Source organism: Microtus oregoni, unplaced genomic scaffold (assembly GCF_018167655.1).
Source record: "Microtus oregoni isolate MIOR12 unplaced genomic scaffold, Mior012 000018F_ref0000195, whole genome shotgun sequence".
Taxonomy (NCBI): Eukaryota; Metazoa; Chordata; class Mammalia; order Rodentia; family Cricetidae; genus Microtus; species Microtus oregoni.
Genome location: NW_024543077.1, coordinates 18,262,530 through 18,286,244, shown reverse-complemented (window position 1 = coordinate 18,286,244; position 23,715 = coordinate 18,262,530). Strand labels below are relative to the sequence as shown.

The window sequence follows — 23,715 nt, the reverse complement described above, 5'->3', positions numbered from 1 at the left end:
GCCTCAGGCTTGGCTGGAATTGTGTGTACTTATGCCTATGCCGTGGAGGGGATCCAGACAGTGATACCTGTGTGAAGTTATTGCTGTGATACAGTCTTGAGCGCATACTTGCTCATGTATAGTTACTGTTGTCCGCCTGATGCTCAGCATGGTACCTCACCCACAGTAGGTACTCAGTAAATATTTTCAGTGTGTTTTTGTCTTAATTTTCTGTCTCAAGGATATAAATATCTTTCCAGTAGATATTCCCAAGTTTTTAGTCAAGACGTGGCAGAGGGTCATGGGCCTCCTCTCTGCCCTCTCTCCTTTCTCTCCCACAAGTATTCCTGTTGCTCCAGCACAGCCTCTGTGTTCCATATGCCCTGGTTCTCTGGATCACTGCACAGTGACCCTGTGGACTGAAATTAGAGTCCTTCTTGCTTAGGCCCCGAGGTAGAGCTTACCAAAAAAGTCAGAGCCATGGTACCAAGGGGACAGGGGACAGAGGGAGTGGCAGGAACTTGGACCATTGTGAGCTCACTGATATTGAGAGAACTGGGGGTTGGGGGTTGACCAGGCTCCCCTAGTAGCCTGACAGAAATCTTAGCCTCAGTTTTGGTTCACTAAAATGGGACAGAGCTAAACAGACAATCCTCAGAGAAACCACAGCTTTTTGCTAGCTCAGCAGGCACCCCATGACCCCTTCTGCTGGCTCAGTAGGCCCCCAAAGCCCCTTTCCTGGCTCAGCAGATGCCCCCAGTCTCCAGATAACTTAAGATGGCCTTCCCTTACGCTAACCACTAGGACCTTCCACTGTCAGCCCCCATTCTAATCTTTCTGCCACCAATCAGCCCCAGATTAATCCCTTCTCTCTGGAATTCCCCTAACTCAGTTTAAAAGGAGCTTGTGACCTTTGGGGATCTCCATGTGCCAGCCCAACACTGGAATTAATAAAGCACTCTTGTTATTGCGTATGTGGCTGTTGGTCTTCTTTGGGGGCTTCTCTTGGACCTTAACACCATCCCACCATGTAAAGCTGTCTTGCTATGTCACGGACGCCTTAGTCACCGGGACACAGTCACTCGTGTCAGTTTATAGCCTTGTTTCTCCCGGCGAAAACAAATCCAAGCTATTTAACCTCTGTGTCTGCATTTATTCACCAGACTTTGTCACTTGCTGCCGGGAGCAGCATTTTCTTTGAGACAATGTTGTGCGTCTTTTGCAAGAGTGTCATATAGCATTTTTGATAGGTTTGAGTTCATGGGACGTATTCAGGTGAGGATTTCTCTGAATAGTTAGTTATTCTTTAATTTTTAACTGTAGTTTTAAACTAAGGCCCTACTTAATTTTCTTTTTCTTGGAGCTAAACCCTTATAATTCCTGTCTTAATATTTTGTTTTAACTTTTTCTAATTTCTCTCTCTTTTATGAAAATGTGTTATTTGATACTAATGAGTTGTATGCTTTAACATTAATTAGTCATATGCAATTAAGTAGTTCAAATATGTATAAGATGTAGGCATACTATGAAATTTAATAATAATATATAATTAATTTTTATCAACTATGTAATAGACTTTTAAAGAACATTTAATTAGTGTATGTGTGTGTATAAACATGTGATGAAAACTGTGGGAAACACTTCTCTCCTTCTCTTACGTTGGTCCCGGGTATAGAGCTCTGGTCCCCAGGCGTGGGGGCAGACCCCTTTAGTTTCTGAGCCGTCACTGCATCTCTCCAACTGCCTTTTATTCTTGGAGTGCTTGCTCTGCTGCTCAAGCTGGTCTTGAACTCTCAAGTCTCTTGTCCTTGTCTCCACACCTGTACCAGTATAACAGGTGGGAAGCGCTATTCTGGCCTAACTTACTTTAATATTCGTGATGAGTGCAAATTCAAGATGTTTTACTATTTGTAAATATACGAGGTGGCTACCCACGTGGCACACCAGGAGATCTCCATGTTTCCTAAAGAGCTGCACATCCTAGTTTAATCCTGTTTATAGTGTAGTGTAATGGAGGTTCTGAGGATAAAGGTAAAGTAGAAGAGAGATTCGGGATTTGTACAGGGAATAGATCACATTAAAGGATGAAGTTCAAACACCGTTCTGGAGAAATAAACTCCTTAGCTGTCTCTATGACTTCAGGTAACCTTTGATAATCTCAGAAACAAGAGAGTTCTTATTTGACTTACAAATAGCATGTGTCCATGTATATTTACACCCTGTCTATGTAGAATTGTGTAGGCACATGTATGCCGTGCTGTACCTGCGGAGGTCAGAGGTTTGGTTCTCTCCTTCTCTCCTTCCACCATGTGGGTCTTGAGGATCAAACTCAGGTCATCAGCCTTGGTGGCAGGTACCTTTACCTGCTGAGCCATCTTCTTGGCCCCTTTTAAAACAACTTTTTGTCTCTATAGATTTGCCTATTCTAGATACTTCAGATAGACTTCACTTTTTTCATGTTTTTCAACATTGATCCAGGTTATAGCTTGTATACTCTTTTCCTTTTTATTGCCGAGTGGTCATTATTTATTCATTCTCGTGGTAAACATTTGTATTAATTAAATTCTTTCATTGTGAGTAGCGATGATACATAAAAGATTTCATGTGCACATGTGGAAATCTGAGCATTCCACAGAACAAAATGTGTGTCATACAACCTTGCTACACGCAGTAGGGTGCTTCTTGTTTTTCCATGTTCTATTTCATGTTTCCCAAAACTGCTAGCCATGATACATTATGGTGATTTTATAGCTTTTTTCTTTTTAGAGAAAGCCCAAATTGCAGCACTGGGTGGGGGAGGGGGAGGGGGTGAGAGTTATCCTGGGCATTCTACTGCTGTGCTCTGCCCCAGTCGCTGGAGTTTTCTTTCATCTGTCTGCCTGCCTGCCTGTCCGTCCGTCCGTCCGTCCGTCCGTCCGCCCATCCATCTATATAACTTTGCTGTTAAACAATTCCTCTGCCATAGAAATTCCTCTTTTAAATGTGTAATTTAATCTTAATCTTTTCTTTTTTTAAATATAGCTTTTAGTAAGCTTGCAGTCATTTTCAGTGTGTTGTTTTCCTCTTTAGGGGGTGAGACTCCCTGGCTTTTATCACAGCAGCATCCGTGGGTGCTGTTGCATGCTCGTGAGATTCCTCGGCTCAGGTTCCTATCAACAGGACTCCCGGCCACTGTTGGATGCCGTCTTCAGCTTAACTGAGCCAGTTCCATCTTCTTGCCGTGGATTCTCTTATTTAATAAATATTTCAACACTTAATCAATCAACCATGTGTTCCCAGATTTCTAACAGTTCTCAACAAACATTCTCTCCAAAATCTGTTATTTCAGAGTGAATTGTTTGTGTTGTTTCCCTCAAGAAATAATTAGGTTAGGAAAAGCCCGTATGCTTTCCTTTGAGCCTCATATGTTCATGACAGAAAGGGTTCAGGAAGAAGGCTCCAAACGTGCTGTACTGGTGTGCGTGCATGCGTGTGCATGCATGCGTGTGTGCATGCGTGTGTGTGTGTGTGTGTGTGTGTGTGTGTGTGTGTGTGATGGGATGTTTCATCTCCGTGAGGCCTTTGGGTCAGCTTTTGGTCTTGCTTTTCACTTGAAGAGAGATATGACTGCTTTCTGTGCACTTCTCTCCCCTGTGGTTGAGATTGTCAGTTATATGTCTGAGCCTTAACCACAGCTTCTTAAGTCCCCGCTCTCTGCAGTATATTGTCACAAGAACTGCAGGTCCTTTTTGTCTCTTTCTCCTTCCATCCTTGCAAAATATTTTGACTGTCTCCAAAACAAATAAACTGAGATGGGAAAGTATGGAATAGACTTGAAGTCTTCTTTCTTTGTCTTGTACAAAGTTTGAACATGACAGCTCTTGCCAGGTTTCTTTGACTAGCCTAGTACTTGCTTTATGACCCAGGCTGACCTCAGGCTTCCTGAATACTGGGAACATAGCCATGTGCCTCTGATTCTGTTATTTCACAATAACATATGCGTGTATGTTTGTATATGTCTGTGTGCATGAGTGTGATAACTACTTTTTATGACTTGGTATGCAAACTGACATTCATTTAACTCACTTCATTGATACTCACTGAAGATGTACTATATGGCGAGAACTGTTCCAGGCCCTTGGATTATGGCCCTATGGATTACTTTTATCCATATTTTAGCAGGTGTGTTAGCTAATAAGAAGTGCTGGGGTGGGGGGGGCTGGAGAGATGGCTCAGAGGTTAAGAGCACTGACTGCTCTTCCAGAGGTCCTGAGTTCAATTCCCGGTAACCACATGGTGGCTCAGAACCATCTGTAATGAGGTCTGGTGCCCTCTTCTGGCCTGCAGACATACACACAGACAGAATATTGTATACATAATAAATAAATATAAATAAATAAATAAAAGAAGTGCTATGGGAAGAAAACAGCATGGCATGGGGATTTTATAGTCTTGGGATGGCCGAGTAGCACGAAAGCATAGGCTGTGATTTCATTTTCAGTGTTGGAGATTGACTTTAGGGCTTGTGCAGCTTAGGCCGGCACTCTATCCCGGAGGTAATGCTCAGCCCTCTATTGTAGTTGTTAGCAGGGTGCTTGCTCCCCGAGTCCTCGGAAGGTGAGAAACGAAGCTGCAGGCGTCCAAGAGGAGCATTCCAGCTGGATAACCAGTAGATGACTCCAAGGCTTAAATGTGTCGGTCAGTAGCAAGAAGGTGGTGCTTGCCAGGTGTGGTGGCACAACCTTTAATCCTAGTCCTCTGGAGCCCAAAGTGGGCAGATCTCTGTGAGTTCAAGGCCAGTCTGATCTACTTGGAGAGTTCTGGGTCAGAACTAAAGAGTAAGACTGTCTCAAAAACAAATAATCAAGGAAACAGACTAACACACACACACACACACACACACACACACACACACACACACACGGAGAGGTCAGATGGGAAAATCATTGTTTTGTTTTGTGATAGGTCCTTGATATTTAGCCCTAGTTAGCCTGGAACTCACAACCTAGGCTGGACTCAAATCTCTTGTTGATTCTCCTACTTCTACTTGCTGACTCTTGAAAATACAGTTGTGCCACCACAGCTAGCAGGAAAAGTCTTACTGGAGAATGGTGTCTGTGATTATCCTTATCTGTGGCTGGGGATGGTATTTTGAATAATTCTTATCTCTAGACCTATTTTTGTTCCATCCCTGTAACCTACTGGATAATCTCAGCAAGGAAGACCAGGTAGATGCTCCCTGGGGTATCTGGATGTAACCCAGTCCCCTTCTTGTTCCACATATCACAGCATAATGCATACGGGTTCTTCTCTGTGTAGTCATACTATTTTTTGTGCTCTTAAATAGACTTACATTTTACGGTTAATGCATGCACGGAAATAAGCTTCCCTTTTTGTGTTTGTAGACTTTGCAGTGCTAACGGGCTCTAAGAGCTTACTAAGTAGCATGGACTTTTTACTGTGCATAAAAGATGAGAAGGACGCTTCCAACTCACCTTCGAACAGATTCTGTTTCACCAAAGGAGGAAGTAGACACAAATTGCATTAAGACACTTTTATTAGCTGTCTAAGAGGGAACACAAGATGATTCAGCATTGGAGCAGACTGAAACAGGAGTTGAGAACCCGAAGAGCTTGAGCAGGGGCGTAGCTTAGTGGGAGAGTGTGTGTCCAGTGTGTCCAGTGTATTCAATTGCTACCACCCCAAAAATGAACAGGTAGATAAAAAGCCCCTTTTAAAAAGCAGACTCATCAGTCAATTTCATCGTGGAAGAATGAATCCCATAACTCTTTGAGGCTCCCCAAAACTCAGCCGCCCGGCCTCTCCCTGTCCTGCAGAGAGAGTGCACATTCCAGCCTTGTGGTTGTCACTACTGAGCTCAGCAGCAAACGTGACGGCACTGATTCCAATCAGAGTAGGCAGAGTGCAAACGCTGATAAGGACCGTGTTCTCTAGGACAATGGTATTGCTTATAGCTACCACGTAACAAACCAATAAGGTAGTTTATATGAGAGCAGTGTTTACTGTAGTCCTGGGCAGTGCGTCCCACTTTGGTCTAATCACTACGTCTAAGATGACTTTTCTTCAAATCATCATCCTATTGTAGTTGTCAGAGTTGAAATTTCCAGTGAGCAAGTCCTCTGTACCAAGCAGGTTGCTGAGCACTGGGGGCCCAGGGCTCTTGGTCCCATGTTGAGAGTGGAGGACTCTGCAGTCAAATGAGATGGACCTGTCAGACAGAGGCCGGAGGGACTGTCAGCGAGGGAAGCCACAATGGAAGCAGAAATAGTCTGGCCGCTGATTCCAGAAGGAATTTTGTTCATATATGCTTAGTCTTTTGCTGCTTATACGTATCTTCACTCTTAAACCTGTTTAGTCTTTACAGCATATCAGAGGCTGCCACTTAATAAATAGAAAGCCTGAGGCATAGAAAACTTCAGTAATTAGCCAAGATCACTCATTATACAAGAGGTAGAGCTTGGGTTTAGGAAGGAAATGTGTCTGTAGAATCTGGAGTTCTAACTGCTGCTCCAATGCAGCTTTTCTTAGTTATCTTGGAGAAGGAAAGCTCTTTGGGGCCGGATTTAAAAACTGGGTTATGTTACTGCCTTGCATAACAGAAACATGCCTTTCCAGGCAACAGAGGTCTGTGGGCAGGACCTTTTCTTCCTCAGAGTCTGCTGAGGTTTTCAGGAAGTCCTTGGCACACCTTGCATTCAGGCTTGAAGTTGTCAGGAAGATGGTGGAACATTCCAGAAAGATCAGCAAAGGGCAGAGATGGTGCAGAGAAAGTTTGCTGAGGATGCTGGTCTGGGGAATGTTGAGTCAGGAGCCTTTGCCAGGATGCAGTTTCTGAGAAACTCAGTGGGGGAGGTACAGAGAGAGGCTACCTACATGACTTTGAGACGTGAATAAATGCTCCCTCGGGATGACTTAATAAATTAAATGACCTCTGTGGCGCTTTTGAAGTGCTCATTTTCATGGAGTAACAAGAAGTAAACTGTCATAAAACCCAACTTGGCTTTTCCCTTTGTAAAAGGAATCTAGATTCCTGCAGAAATCCTTTCTTTAACTCAGTATGTCGTACGCATGGAGTCCTCATAAAATTATTCTAATTTGCCTCCAATGAGGCAAGAACTAGGGAGCATAGTGTATTCAACTTTGTATCAAAACATTGAACATCCAGAGACCTAGATCCCACAATGCCAGCATAGACCCCGTGTTTGTGCAGTTTTGTGTGGTTTGGTGTCTGTGCAGAGGGAGAAGATGGCTCCTGTCCATCTCTGGGCTCGGCACTTCAACCCTCCTGCTCTAATGAGGCCATGGCTCCCAATTATTTTATTTGGTTTTATTTCTGTTTATGACACTATGATGCCCATGGTCCACCAGCCTTTGACATAAAATTGTTTGTTACAGGTTGAGTTCGTGCCAGAAAGGTCAGGTGAACAGTTTCATCCCTTTTTGTGTTCAGGCGTGAGGGCGGTCATGATGCTAAGGAGAAATCTTGAGGATTACGGGCCTTGTGCCCTTGGAGAAGGATGTCTTTCAGAGCTAACAGGATGGCCTGTGGTTCTGACTTCCTGTCAGTACCTACTGTGAGCATGTCCGAGAAGCCTCCCAGGAAGGCTCTCATCTTTCCTCATTTAGAGCACTAGCAATTCCTTTTACTTACAACTCTTTGTAGGTGGACTCAGCAAGCTACAGAGTTCACTCCTTCCAAAATATAGGTATATAGTTGGCGCCATTTCTTGCCCTAATTTGTATGCATGTTCACATACATAAATGTACATACGAGCATTATAAGATATGAATTGGTTTGTAGAATTTTCTTGTGTTTCATAAAACAGCATCTCTTAGTGTTTTTTTCTTCAAGACATAATTGAGACTCTATATTTTTATTTCTTTATTTTCGAGATAGAGTTTCTCTGTGTAGCCCTGGCTGTCCTGGAATTCATTATATAAGGCCAGGCTGGTCTTGAACTCGGAGATCCACCTGCCTCTGTCTTCTGAGTGCTGGGATTAAAGGCGTGCACCACCACTGCCTGGAGTATTTTTCAAATACATTCCACTTTCCAGGGAAAGTGTTTCGTGATGAGGGTTAAGTGAGTAGATTGATCTTTCTATGGCAGAAGCCAGTAGTGACTTGCTTCGGTAAATAATAGAAGCATGAATAAATTTACATTCTAGAATCTCTTTATCTATTCTATGACTGAATACTTTCATTGTTTTTGCCATCCTTTAGATTTTTATCACCATGTCTATGGAATTTTCTTCATTGGAACCGTTTTCACATAGGTTTCTGTATTTGTTTTGAGACGGGGCTCACACCGTAGCCCAGGCTATCCTGGAACTGAATGTATAACTCAAGCTCACATCAGACCTGTGTCATTCTCTTGCCTCCCATGTGCTGAGATTTGAGACATGTACCACCATGCCTGACTTTATTGATATTTTTAAAGGCAGAATTGCTGAAATGACTATATACCAGATACATGTAAAATAAGTTTTTAAAATTGATATTTATGTCTTACTTTAAACATATACGGTAGACAGATTCTTTGTTTTCCTTTTAACTTAATGGTAAAGAGTCGCTCTTTAGAGCAGCTTGGAGATGCTAGCTGATAGTATGTGAAAACCCATCAATTACATTGTAGGGCTAGATTTATGTTCTAATTTGCTGTTCTAATTTCTTGCTGTGTTCTGCCTGTGACTATGTTCAATAACTCCATACTTTAATTTTTTTTAAAGATTTACTTATTATGTATACAATGTTCTGCCTGCAGCCCAACAGAGGGCACCAGATCTCAATATAGATGGTTGTGAGCTACCATGTGGCTGCTGGGAATTGAACTCAGGACGTCTAGAAGAGCAGCTAGTGCTCTTAACCACTGGAGCCATCTCTCCCAGCTCTAAATCCGTGCTTTTAAGGCATATTTTTTCACAGATGGCTGATATTCTGATCTCTCTCTTCCTCCGTTCCCACACATACATATATGCATACGCACATGCACATACACACGTACATACAGTGTTCACTCGCCTTCCATCACTGTGGTAATTGGGTAAATGAAATGACTATTGTGTTCCACTGGTCTTCATCCCGCCACCTGGGAGACAAAAATACGATGACTTTGCGGTGGTTGTTATTTCTAGAGCGCTGTCATTTCATATCACAGGGATGGAAGCTTTTGGTGGTTGCTGGAGGGTTACGGATGAAAATACTCATTGTCACTGTAGACCATGACAGACCATGGCGATGACTTTTTCTCTCTAGTATAAATTTTGCTCTTTTAATTTTTTTCTTGGATTATTTCTTGACACACGCATGAAAAATTTTTGGGCAGTTGAGATATGTAGTACAGAAGGAATTTGTTTCTTTTAAACGTTATTGTGCACATGCGCGGATATATGTGTGTGTGTCTGTGTGTGCTTGCACACGCGTGTGTGCACATATGTGTATGAGCGTGTGAAACAAGCCCTCTTGCATTATGTAACTTCATTGCCTAGCCACAGAAGAGTGGGCAAAGGCTCACCCTATGGGGATTTGCTTCCTAAAAAGGTGCAGTAGGATTGATGCATTTACCATGAGGTTTTGTTCAGCGATAGTCTCCAGTTTTCCTTCTGCAGACACTGGAGGTAGCCCCTCATTGCAAGTGATCTTAATTCTTGGGCACCTTTAGTATCTGTAAGTGAGATGCAATCATAGCAAAAGGCAGAATAGGGCGGGCTGAATTAAATGTTGACGTGAAGACCCCCCCCCCCCATTTTTAGTTCTATTCTTCGGAGCTGGCCCCTTTCTGGTGTTGTCCCCAGGGCACACTGTGAGCTTATTTACAAGTTTGCTTTTGAAATTATTGGCTTGGGGGCTCAACCGCCTAAGTATTGATTGGAGTGTGAGCTTCACGGCTCGGTCATATTTCTCCCTCTGATTTTCCCCGTCTTTGGCATTTCCCACCTGTGTTGCTATCTGCAGCAAGTCTCTCCACTGCAAACTCATCCCTTTACATTTACAACACTATGATTATGGCTCTTTCCTCGTCTCACATGTGAGCAGAAGGTGGAAGGTAGGGAGTTTTCCTGACTTTGTTTTCAATCAAATGTCAAGCCCACTGTGGGTTGGGAAGAGTGGGCTGGGAGGCACTCTAGCCTCATTTCTAGAGTCTTCCCTGCACAGAGGAGCAGCAGCTTTCCCAAGGCCGATTCACCTGAGGGGTTTTCTCTACTCCTTACGGATTTTAGGACTCCCTACGCTCAGGTTTAATTACAGCCCAGCGTTGCCCGGCTACTGAGTATCTGCAATGTCTTCTTTGACCTTCAGAATGAGGCGAGTGAGCATTTCCTTGTCCAGGCCTGAAAGTAAAGGTCTAGTAATGGGCAGCTAATGGCTGGGATGATTGAGAGAGCGATTTATCAGAAGATAGCGAGGCATAAATAGGTAATGAGGCTGCCTGGCTTCCTGGATGGAGAGCTGAGAAAATGGGAGCGGATGCCAGGGTCAGCACAGTCTGCCTTCCTGCTTATTGGAACAGGGGCCACTGGAGCAGAGGACCTCAGCATCCAGGAAGTCACAGGGTCCAGGGCGGTCAGTGTCCCCAGAACTCCAGGGAACTCAGCAACGCAGATGCAGGGCCTCCAAAAAAGTCGTCTTATTTGACATCTGCACAGCATAACCTTTGTCCCTCAGTAGAAAACCCCCAAGTAAGAGCAGTATATGATGCTTTCATCCTTGTTCAAAACTCCACGTTAAACAGAGTCAGCAAGGACTGAAGTTTGATTTGGAAAGCAAAGAGGAAGGAGGAAATGGGAATAAGGGAATAAGTGATTCCAAAAACACCTCTGTAAGGACCGGCACATTGTCTACTGCAAAGTAGACACTCAATAAACTTGGTCTTGGTTCTTTTTTTTTTTTTCTAAAATGGCAAAGATTGGAATCTCCATGTTATTTATCATAGAGTTCCTCCTGTGACCCCACAATGTGCCAGCTCCCACTTACCTTTTCCTTCTCTTCCTTACACAAAACTTTAAAACTTACGTTGTTTCGGTTGAACTCAACAAGCTTTAGGTAGTAAATTTTCAGAAGAACATATATTTTACTTGTAAGAAATACTTGGGATAGTCGAATGTGTTGTGATCTTGTGGTCTGAGCGTAGAGGTTAAAGCAGGGATATTGCTGTGCATTTGAAGTCGCCCTGGACTAGATCACGAGTACAAAGTCAGTTAGGGATAGACAGTGAAACTGTCAAGAAAACGAAAGGTTATGTTTAGTAAACCTGTAAGTAGATGTGGACCATCTGTTTTCAAAGGCGGACTTTTGTTATTGCTGTTCATAAGTAGCAAAGGACAGGGATGGGAATTCTGGGTATTGAATACCTGCTGCCACGAAGACCTTCACACCCACTTTTTAGTGCTCTCAGGATAAACTGCGTTTCCCAGATGAGTCTACAGTGGCGACTTTTAATCTGTCTCACCCCCCACTCTGATATGGTACCACTCTTGAAATGTTGTCTTCCCATTTCACTGTGGAATCTCAGAGTCCACAGCACAGGCTTTCGTGCACTTTAGGCGAGTTTTCTTAGCAAAATCAGCATGGAGCCAGTGTTGAGATGTCCCTCCGTGCCCACAGTAGGCCTGACCTTCCACACCGATTCCTCATGCTACCTGACTACATCCCAGCGCTTCCCATGATTTTCTGTGCTGACTGGACCTGATTTTGTGCCCTTGTGGGTCCTTTGCAAGGTATGTTTATCCAGTTTCCTCAGTTTGGGGAGCAGCACACCACCCCAGGCTAGCTGCAGAGGGTGAGCTGCTCATATTATGAGGGCAAATATCCTTATTTTGTAATCATTTGGTTCCTTTTGACTGTGAGGCTTTGGAAGGTGGGGAGTGCAAGGACCACATCTCAGTCATTTTCTATCCTGAGGTCTTCACTGTGGTCAAAAGTCTAAGGGCTAAGGGGGCCCACTGACTTGTAACACGTCGACAGAGTGTGCACGGCTGCTCCTGACTTGCACATGCCCACAAGAGGATGCACTCCTGCTCCTGACTTGAGAGTGCACACTGCTCCTCCTGACTTGGCAGAGATGAACACTCTCAGGTCGAGACTCAAAAAGACTAGTTCTGGTTCATTCCCTTGTAAGTGAAATCCCAGGATTTCAGCCCAGACTAGCTTTTTCAAGTTCACTCTCAAGAGCGTGGCTTTTGTTGTTGTTATTGTTTGTTTCATTTTGTCTGAAATGACCTACTGGCAGGCATTGTTTTGATTTCTGTAATAGTAATGCAGAAGGCTGGACTTAAAGAGCAGTTTGGTTAAAGATAAAGTATAAATTAGATGCGGTCTATGACAGAACTCATGACAAGCATGGGCACAATTGAGTTGGCCAGAGAGAAAGCAGAGCTGTCTTTATTAGAGAGTCATCACCACACACATGTGAATAATAGGGCCCATTTCTCATGTATGCTAGCGTACTCTCCTAGCTAATGCCTTCTTGCACAGTTCTTCACACGGTTATCGTATATCTCAGCTGCCCGGCTACTCCGACTCTTGTGGCCGCACAAATGCTGCCGTGCAGCGTAGCCATCTTGCGGAATCCCCGCCCTCTGACAAAAGTTTACTTGAGGCCATGGGGTAATGAGTAGGGTGAAAGAGAGGCTATTGCCAGTGGTGTCAAAATAGGGCTGAGACGGACAAGTGTGGCTTGCTCTTGGTAGTTCGTTATTAAGCTGGAGATATTGGACTTCCAGGAATCCCTTCTGTGTTGGCAGTGCAGTCACACAGTGTTCAGGAAACACGAGGATATACTTGAATTCTTCTTTTTAATAATGTTAATTTCTTTTGCAGTTACATTGCATGATACCATTTGGTTGGTAATGTTCCCAATCCATTACCAGCCATCGATTTGTTTCCAGGTTTACGTTAACTTAAGAGCCTTTGTTTTGTCAAAGGCCTGATTTTACCGTGCATGGTTTAGTGTCAATTTGCTTTTCTTTTCTCTTTTTCTTTTTTGAGTTACTAGTAAGGCAGTCTTGAAAAATTAACTTTTAGCCCCTGGCAAATGTGGGTTGGCTCTGGTTTGCTGACTCTGGACTGTGTCAAGACAAAAAGACAGGGTGCCAAAAAGCTGAATTTGTAGGGAACGTGGTGTTATATTAACTTTATATTTAAATTTTGGCTGTTTCTGTGAATAATGAACAGGTCTCAATCTGGAGATTATATCAAGTCCTATAGGTCCTACAATTCTGTGATTCATTTTTGAAATTAGAGATTAAAATTAACTTTATGTAATTATACTGATTTATTAAGATTCCTTGCCATCTGGATAGTTTGAAAAAATTATTGCATTTTCTTTCTGCATCTTTTGTTTCACAACTTTTATAAATTGTTAGCCATATTTTGTCATACCTATGTCATCTTTTCATGGAAAATGGATTTTCATTTATATTTTTAACTGTAATTCTCAGATTTTTTTTCCAAGGCAGGGTTTCTCTGTAGCTTTGGAGCGTGTTCTGTCCTGAAACTAACTCTTGTAGACCAGGCTGGCCTCGAACTGAAGTCCAAAGCTTATTATTCATGTTTGATTTTCTTTCTGTTGCCTGTAAAACATGCAGCTCAGAGCATTCTCATGTCTCTAAGGATGTTCCTATCATAATAAGCACTCACCAGAAATCCTGAAAACTTGCATATGTCTCCAAACCACAGAGGGACCGCAAGGAGCTGAAGTGTGCTGGTGAAGCCTTCTGCGAGCTAGATGCCTGGCCTGCCATGGACTTGTGTACTTGGAAATGACTTTTGCCCATACATGCCTCATCTTTTCTGTTTGTAAAGTAAAAGCGTCTATTATTTGAGTTCTAAGGATCTTTTCAATATTATTCTGTAATAATATTGTGTTAAACAGTTTTAAGATAAGAAATGAAGTACTGGGGATTTAGATGGTAGAATTTTTGCCTATTTTGTGCAAAGCCCTGATTCAGTCTTAGCATCACCAAAGAAAGAAAGAAAAAACAAAACAAAGCAGAATTTGTTCTTATGTAGTAATTTGAAGAAGTGTAGTGTATTTTTATAAAATTTTATTTCCAAATATGCCTCAGATATACTTATCGTCATTGTCGTCTTCCCTTCTTCTTCTTCTTCTTCTTCTTCTTCTTCTTCTTCTTCTTCTTCTCTCTTCCTCCTCCTTCTTCCCCATTCTTCTCCTCCTACTCCTTTTTTTCTTCTCTTTATCCATCTACTCCTCCTTCTCTTCCTCCTCCTCATTCTCTTTGGTGGACAGGGCATGCTGAAAGTTGAATCCAGAACGTTGCTCACTGGAAGAATGCATCTATCCACCAAATCACACACAGGACTTCTGCTATTCCTATCGTCAATGTAAAATTAATAAATTGGTAGTATACATTAGCTCCTCTCTCCTCCTTCAGAGGAAAGTCCTGTACTACATTAGTTTTTTTTTCCTTCTCAACCACTTCGTTTTCTTTCAACTTTCGACAGCAAGGTTTAAGGTTAAAGTTGGGAATGACCCTGCCTTATACTGATGCAGCTGAGTCGTAAGCTGCACTGTTTAATACTCTAGGAACCCGGTGTAATCTTCTTAATATATTACTTCTACAGTATATACTAAGGAAGTACCAGTTTCTTCTCTTTGGACTACTTATATACTACACATATGAAGTCAGCTCCTGAATGCTAGAACACCATGCAGAATGCAAAGAAATTATGCTTGCATGTATCTTACTGCAAGTTTGGATTGTTGGTATTGTGGTTGAATGTTGGTGTTGAGGTTTGACTGTGTTTCTCAATATTTCGTGAGCTGGAAGTATGGCCTCCGCACTGCCGGTGCCGAGGGGGTGGGTCCTGTGAAGTGTGGGGCTGGTGGGAGCCAATTAGGTCATAAACACAGTGTGGCCAGATTCACGTAGCCCTCCTTTGGTTGGGTTAGCTCTCATAAGAGGGTTTTGTTTTGTTTCTGAGACAGGCTCTCTTACCGTGTAGATCTGGTACTTGGCCTAGAACTTGCTCTGTAGACCAGATTCACAGAAATCCACTTGGTTTTATGTCATAGTCCCAAGTGTTTGGGTTAAAGGCGTATGCCGTCATGCCTGACCCACGGAGCCGGGATTTTTGTAAAATGAGGCCATACTATACCTCTATACCTTTGGCCCCCTCTGTATGTTCAGGCTCCTTTCCTGTCCCTTCAACCCGTGTTACAGCTCAGGGCCCCTCGAGGACGCAAGTGCCAGATCATTTGGGCTTTCCACCCGTTAGAATTGTGAACAACATAAACCTATATTTGTACCCATTGCCTGGCATCGTGTGCTCTGTTCTAGTCCCACTAAACAGGCTAACGATTCCTGAAGCCTGCCTGTAGCACGTGACCCCTGTGATCCCATGCGCGTCAGTCCTGCTGCTCTGTGCGCCTTGATTTTAACCCAGCCGTGGAGGAAAATAACATACAACACTGGTTCATGAACTCACTGGAGCTGTTTTCCTAACTGTTCGAAAGCAGTGCCGGGGACTCATATCCACTCCTTATTATGGTTATAGCACATTGCTCAAAGCTTAGTGTCTTAGAATAATAAAAAATATAGTCTCATAGTTCTGGGGGATTTTATGAAGCTAAGTGGAAAGTATTGTCTGTGCTGTGTTCCTTTGGGAGGCTTTTCTCTTCAAATCTTTTTAAGTTTACGCAGAGGTCAGAGCATATCTTGACTTCTTCTGCCACATGGGTCTCAGGGATTACACTCAGATAGTCAAGCTTGACAGCAAGTCTCTTAAACCACTGCTGTGTTACTGCCTCAGCCTTCTGGAGACTGCTCGTACTCCCTGGTCATCCTGCCAGCCTCAGGTGGCTCTGTTCTGTACTTCCACTGCCATGTCTTCTCTGTGGCCTTCTTGCCCCCCTCTTACAAAGACAGACGTTATCAGAACCCATGCAATTCACGGTAATCTCCCCATTAAGTCTTCAGCTTAATCATTGCCGTGGGATCCCTTTTGCTGTGTAAGGCAATGTGTTCACAGTCCCAGGACAAGAATGTGAACGTTTTGCAGCCTGATGTTCTTCTAGGTGACTTTTAGTCACTGGCGTTGCCTCATTGAAGTCACTCCATCAGAAAGGTCTTCCAAGACCGCTTTAGGACTCCCACCCATTTTGGTAATTTTGACTACATTGCTTGATTTTATTAACTCTTAAAAGAGTGGATTAATCATTTTCTAAAGGTTTTTAAAATCTAATTAATGGCTCACTTTCTGTCTCCCGCTAGCAGGCAGGTGGAACAGAATGTGGTCAGTCTGACTGCTTCTCAGCACTAGGGTCACCATCAGAGAAGCTTGTCCAGGTGATCATTCTGCATGTAGTCCATGAAAAACAACTTATCCTAGAGTTGTACTAAGTAAAACACACTTAACAAACTGAACCTTAGTTAAAATAAACTTTCCTTGTATATTTGCTTTGCATTTCAGTGTCTCCTTGGAACCCGACTGAGGTCTGTAAAATTAAAAAGGCAGAAGTAAAAAGAAACTGCAGGGAAAATTATGTAAAAATCAGACTGAATTATTCTGTGCGAAATGAACGGTACTGGGGGACATCATGTTCACTGAGGTAACCAGACAGAGAGACAAGTACTTTCTATTGTGCTTCTCACATATGGCAGATAAAATGTTAGTTGAGAAGAGGAGGCGGAGGAAGAGAAAGAAGAGGAGGAAGAACGGTAATTCTTAGAGGCTAGCAGAGGGGTGAAAGGAGATAGTGGGAGTGGGATAGCAGGCACAAAGCACATGACAGAGGGATGAGCTCCAGTACCCTGTCACACTGTAGATGATGGCGCTCACGCTGAGCCCGTATGTATTTCATGACAAAGTGTAAGAGAAGAGCTCAGAGATGCCAAAGTTTAAGAAATGCTAAGGAAATGGAAATGCTAACTGCCCTGGTAAGATTTTATAAATGATTTGAAATATTACTTTATACCTCATACAGATAAACAATTATGGCATGTTAATTAAAAAGGAAAAAATATGAGAAATAATGCAAACAGTAAATACTTTGCTAAAAATAATGGTAGCATTTCCTTGGTCTGAACCATCATCCCAAAGTGGCCTGTTCACCACAGACTTACTGTGCCAGCATTTGTAATCCCAGGAGACAGGGATAAAAGTTGGTGTAGTCACACAAGGGCCTGGGAGGATAGAGGAGGAAAGGTTCATTTTAATTGAGACGTCAGTTCTGGTAAGAAGAGCTTTCTGATGCTGTTCCCAAAACATAGTCTTAACTTTAGGAACCAGAAGCACTTTTAGGCAGGAAGAACACTCTTGACTTGGCGTTAAGAGCGAGCAGGCCTAATGGGAAGACTGCATGTTGTAAGAAGGTAATTGGTAGTTGGATCGCTGTTCACTTACGCACCTAGGTGATTAATGAAACGGCCTCTAGGAGCCACTCAGGAAACACTGAGTGAGTTCCTGATGCGCAGCACCGAGTCTCCGCGATCCTGTGGTGAGGAGAGGGAGGTGGGCGACTTCACGGCAGAAGAGTGCTGGGGACAGAATCGTGTTCCCTGGAAATTCATGTGTAGGAGCTGTCACGCCCAGAGTAGTTGTTCATAAAGACAGGACTGTAAAAGAGGAGGTTATCAGGCTGGGTGTCCCTAATCCAAGAGAACTCATATCCTCAGAAGGGGAAGTGACTGAGAGCGCACAGAGCGTGTGAGGGCATGGTGAGACCACAGGGAGGCCTTGCGAGAAACCTAGTCTGCCAGCCCTTGTCTGTGGACGTCTGCCCTCCTGAATTGTGAACACAAAGATCTCTGCTGTTTAAACCACCTGCCTGTGCTCTTCTCTTAGGGCCTCTCTGGCAGATTCAAGGAGGGCTGCGAACCTGAGTCCTGAAAAGCAGATGGGGTTGCTTTCAGGAAATCGCCTAGGTCAAGAGTGGTTCGAAAGCTTCCAGCAGGGGTAGTGAATAAAAGATACACGTGACGTGAGTCAAAGAGCAGATGAAAGAAGTAGGCGTGGGAAAGATGCAGGGAGGGGCTTGAGGCCTAGAGCCCTATGCCTGGGTGCCAGGGAGGGTTGGGGCCTAGAGCCCTATGCCTGGGCACTGGGGAGGGGTTCGGGGACCTAGAGCCCTATGCCTGGGCACTGGGGAAGGCCTGGGGTCCTAGAGCCCTATGTCTGGGTACTGGGGAGGGTCGGGGGCCTAGAGCCCTATGTCTGGGCACTGGAGAGGGTCGGGGGGCCTAGAGCCCTATGCTTGGGCGCCAGGGAGGGGCTCGGGGTCCTAGAGCCCTGTGCCTGGGCACTGGGAGGCAGCTGAGGAGCATCTTGAAATGCGGGGGCAGGATGGAGATCTTTGGTTGAGTAGCAAATGTGCAGCTTACACTGGGTTTTCAGCAAGGGTCTTGGGAGATCAGGGGATTGTGGTGTGTGCCAGCGGTAGAGCTGAGGGTAAGGTGCAACTCTGAGGACTCTGGGAAAAAAACAGAGGAAGCCAGGGCTTGTTAGAGTTATCTGAGAAGAGTGAGGGGAGTTAGGTTTGCCCGAGGGAAGGGGCTGAAGTACTCTGTGAGCACCTTGTCTTCCGGTTAGAGGAGGCTGGTGGGCCCCGACGGTGGAGCAGGATTCCCCAGCCCACATTCTTTCAAATCCTGTCCAGTAGGAGAATCATCCTGTTCCTTTTGCCCATCGGGCCCTCTCTTTTCACCTAGTCCTAAGTGTACTGAGTGTGAAGTCAAGACATTTTCAAAATATATAGGCTGGTTTAATCCAGCACTTTTTATAATCCAATGTGTTTTAGCAGCTGTTGTTTTTCCATTAGCAATCAGAAGATCTAAGGAGAGCACAATAACTTACAGAATCTCTGTATTTTCCATCTTTATGTGACTTATATTTTTTATTACTCTTCCCTTGTAAGGACCTTATTATTTTAAAACTATATCTTTAATCTAAAACCGTATATACTCCTTCTCTCTTCTCTCTCTCTCTCTCTCTCTCTCTCAAGGTTATGTATCTTTTAAACACACTGTAACTGGTTCAGAGGTTTTTTTTTTTTTTTTTTTTTTTTTGTCTGAATCTGTCTTTATTGAGTATCTGTAATCTCTTTCGGACCACATGAGCCTGTAGACTGCTAAGCAGCATGGCTACGATTTCCACCTCTGCTTTGGAGCTTGCCCCCCACAAATGGCTGCCAGGAGATGCTTTTCTGTACTGCGGACTGGCAGGAACCCACCGCTTAGCTTAGCTCATCAGACACTGGCTGCTCAGGTCTGCAGGCAGCAACCAGGAGACACATCCCAGTATTGTGGCCAGAGTCAGAGACATGAGACTAGGAAATGGCTCTTGACTCCATTTCTGTGTGTCTAGAACCCTTTCCCAAACTCTCTCAGGTTTTGTGTGGTTGTGGTTGCTGAACGTTTGGGTGCCATTTGTAGGCAGAGTTTCTCTGTGCCTTGGCAACTGTTCCTAAATATCCAGACTTAATATTAAGTATACATGATTTGACAATAGCTTATGCTTATTACTAACTAGCTCTTACATTTAAATTTACCCATATTTCTTATCTAACTTCTATGACTTGTCTCATGGCTTGTTACCTCATTCTGTACACAACTTGCTTCCTTTGTGTCTGGCTAACGACTCCTCTTACTCTGCCTTCTTTCTTCCAGAGTCCTCTGTCCCTCCCATACTTCCTGTCTAACTACTGGCCATCTTTGTATTAAACCAATCAGAGTGACGAATCTTTACAGTGTACAGAGGATTATTCCACAACAATTAGGGAGTAAGTTTACTGAAGTAAAGCTGGATATGCAGTGTTTCAAGATGAGACAAAGCAGAAAAGTAGTGTCCTTGTCTCCTTGACTGGATGGTAATGAACTTTGGATTGGTGACTGCCTGGTTTCCAAGAAGGCACACAATTTTGTTTTGCTGTGCTGTCATTTATCCTCCTTGTTGAATTGTTTTCTTATTTGTGATATGATGAGCCTTTCAGGATGACTATAAGAAATACTCACATAAGAAATCACCACCGCTGACTATAAACATGCTCTATCTTTTTGATATTGCAGTTGACTCATGTGGACAAGGCAAGCTTCCAGGTGGATGCCTTTGGAACCTCGTTCATTCTTGATGTCCGGCTAAACCAGTAAGTGCTTGCCAAGTTGTCTTCACTGTAATTATGCTATCTAGTGACTTCAAGGTGTTAATGTTGGTAATAATAAGAAATAAATGTGCATTCAAAATTGAATAGCTTTAGTAGATACCTAACTTTTACTAATATATAATAGAAGATAGGAGTTCTTCCAGCATTTTGCATAAGAATCTGTATGACTTGCGCTTCCTATGAATGATAGATTATGAAGATATACTTAAGGCAGCAAAAGTCCTTTCTGTTTCTGTATGTGTGTGTTCATGCTCATGTGTACACGGTGTGCGGCTGGATGTGGAGGATAATGGACAGCCTCAGATGTCATTCCTTGGGATCTATTCAGTGTGCACACATGTGTGCACTTCCTCCCAGATGCCTGCTGCAGTGCTTGTGTGGAGGTCAGAGGACAACTAGTGGAAGCTGGTTCTCCCCATGTGGGTCCCATCAATCCACATCAGATCCTCAGCTTGCTGGCAGGCACCTTTGCCTGCTGAGCTATTGTTCCAGGCCGGGTCCAACTTCCTCATGTTCTTAAAAGAGTTCTGGTGCAAAAACTTTCATTTTCTGAGGAAGAAACTCATATGGCCCTATTTATCAGAACATGAATAACGTGGTTACAATACTGAGAGAAAAGTAGGTTTTTGTTTTTTTTTTTTTAAAAAAAAGGTATTGTTATGAAATTGTTAGACATTTTCTTTTTGGCCTGAGATCTTTACTAAATGTTGGTGGTGGGTAGCTATTTCCTTTATTTTTTTTTCTTGAATTTCATTCATGTGTACAATGAAATATGATCATATTAATTTGTTTTTCCACACCTACTCTCTCTATATTCCTCATAGCACCTCAACACATTCTTTTCCCAACTTTTTATCCACTAAATCCAGCTAGTACTATCCATATATATATATGGATATGGGGCCACCCACTGGAACCTAGAAATCCTTCCAGTGGCCACATCTCAAAAAAGTTTGTCCTGCCTCAGCAACTATTAACTATCAATAACTGTTTAATAATCCACCTACAGTGCCTATGCTGGAATGTTGACTGCTTGATCGTATGCAGGTCACTACAGCTGCTGTGAGCTCATGGGTAAAATATCTATGCCAGGTCTACATCTTGTCACTGTTCTGTTGTTGTGAAGAGACACCATGACCAAAGCAGCTTTTACAAAAGGAACCGCTGAATTGGGGGCTAACTGTGGTTCCAGGTGTTGAGCCCATTATCATCATGGTGAGGAGCATGGCATCAGGCAAGCGTCCTTGATGCTGGAGAGGTAGCTGAGATTTCTACATCCTAATCTGCAGGCAGCAGGCAGAGAGAATAGAGAGAATGCCTGGTCTGCTTTGAGCTTTCCGAGACTCCCAAGCCCACCTCTAGTGACGCATTTCATTCAACAGAGTCACACATCTTCTAATCCTTCTCAAATGGTGCCACTCCCTGGTGACTAAGCATTCCGATGTGTGAGCCTAGTATGCGGGGCCATTCCTATTCAAACCGCCACAGTCTAGAGGACATCATCTCCCAGTGTTCTTCCCCACGTTCCAGCACTTACTTCTTTCTACCTCATCTCCCAAGATGTTCCCTGAGTGCATGTGTATGGACGGGTGGGGATAGTAATGTAGACATCCTGTTTAGGACTGGCCACTCCGTCCCATGTTCTCAGCACTGACCGGGCATGCATCTTCCTATTGAGTGCATGTGTATGGAGGGGTGGGGATAGTAATGTAGACATCCTGTTTAGGACTGGCCACTCCATCCCATGTTCTCAGCACTGACCGGGCACATGCATCTTCCTATTGAGTGTATGTGTATGGACGGGTGGGGATAGTAATGTACACATTCTGTTTAGGACTGGCCACTCCGTCCCATGTTCTCAGCACTGACCTGGCACATGCATCTTTCTGTTGACTGCTGACCATTGAAAAAGAAGCTTCTATGACCAAAGTTAAGAGCAGCCAGGGTTTTAACACAAATATTTAGAAAGCACTTTAGTACAAGGACTATTTAGCAAAATAAAAAGTAGAGGGTTCTTCTCAGGACCCTTTGCCTCCCAGCTATGGACTTGTGACCAGGATCACAGAACCAGAAAAGAAATTTCACTTTGTGGAGCAGACTGGAAATCCAGTTAGAAAGTTATTCCTTATCCCATAACAGCTATGCCACTTTTGCACCATTGGGTACACCGTGCCTGGCAGGTTGGGACTGCAGCATGCATAGTCCAGCCCTGGGTAAGACCGTTGGTGCATTTTCTCCCCCACCAGCCTGCATGGCATCTTCCAACATTGTGTAAGCTGGCCATCCGGGAGGAACTTTCTTGTTCATGTTTTGATTAACAGCTAGCTTCTCTGGGTGTGATAGCCAAAGGACATGTTGCTTTCACCAATATGGTCTCAGCATCTAGTAAATCCTCGTAAGTGGTGAGGATAAGAGCATAATTAGGTGATAATAACCAAGGGCATGACCATAGTCTGGTCGTTTTTCAGACCTCTGGGATCTCCCTGACCAATAACTTGTAGGGAGGAATCCCATGCCTTGCATTGTGACTTTTATCTATTAGCCCATGCAGTCACCAAGCTAATTGTATTCCATTTTTATTTATTATTTAAAAAACTATCTTCTCATTTTTCATACCAATCCCAGTTCCCATTCCCTCCCCTTTTCCTGTTCCCTCCACCTTCCCCCTCACCCCACCCCCTATTCAGTCCTCAGAGAGGGTAAGTTTTCCCATAGGAAGTCACCGAAGTCTTGCACATTGTTTGAGGGAGTACCAAAGCCCTCCCCACTATATCTAGGCTGAGCAAGGTATCCCTCCAAAGAGAATGGGTTTCAAACAGCCAGAGTAAACAGTAGGGGTAAATCCTGGTCTCACTGCCAGTGGCCCCCAGTCTGCCCCAGTCATACAACTGTCACCCACATTCAGAGGGCCTAGTTTGGTCCTTTGCTGTTTCCCCTGATATCAGGCTGGAGTTGGTGAGTTCCCATTAGCTCAGGTAAGCTGTTTATGTGGGTATGCCCATCATAGTCTTGACCCCTTTGCTCATATTATTGCTCCACCCTCTCTTTGGCTGGACTTTGGGGGCTCAGCCCAGTGCTCCACTGTGGTTCTCTGCATCTGCTTCCATCAGTTGCTGGATGAAGATGGCAATTAAGATAGTTATCAATCTGACTACAGTGCAAGGCCAGTCCGGGCACCCTCTCCTCAATTGCTTAGAGTCTTAGCTGGGGTCATCCTTGTGGATTCCTGGAAATTTCTCTAGAGCCAGGTTTCTTGCTAGGCCTGTAATGGCTCCCTCAATGAAGATATGTCTTTCCTTGATCTCCTTCTGTCCTTCCTCCATCTCGACTATCCCGTTCCCTCAGGTTTTTCTCCCCCCTCCCCTCCCTTTCTCCCCTCCTCCTCCTGTTCTGCTCCCCTTCTTTCCCCACCCCCATGCTCCCAATTTTCTCAGGAGATATTGTCTATTTCCCCTTCCCAGAGGGAGTTCATGTATGCCTCTCTTAGGGTCCTCCTTGTTAGCTGGCTTCTCTGGGGTCGTGGGCGATAGACTCATCCTTTGCTTTACATCTAATATCCACTTATGAGTGAATACATCCTATGTTTATCTTATTGGGTCTGGGTTACCTTACTCAGGAT

At 43.9% G+C, this 23,715-nt stretch overlaps 1 protein-coding gene across 12 annotated transcripts in view; it reads left to right on the top strand.

Annotated features, from left to right (window-relative positions):
- LOC121458749 (disintegrin and metalloproteinase domain-containing protein 22) overlaps positions 1-23,715 on the top strand; it is a 225,790-nt gene that overhangs the window by 12,064 nt on the left and 190,011 nt on the right. For all 12 annotated transcript variants that reach the window (XM_041668082.1, XM_041668080.1, XM_041668078.1 and 9 more), the window contains exon 3: positions 20,002-20,078. In XM_041668082.1, the coding sequence (XP_041524016.1) occupies positions 20,002-20,078 (77 nt within the window). The remainder of the gene's footprint in view (positions 1-20,001; positions 20,079-23,715) is intronic.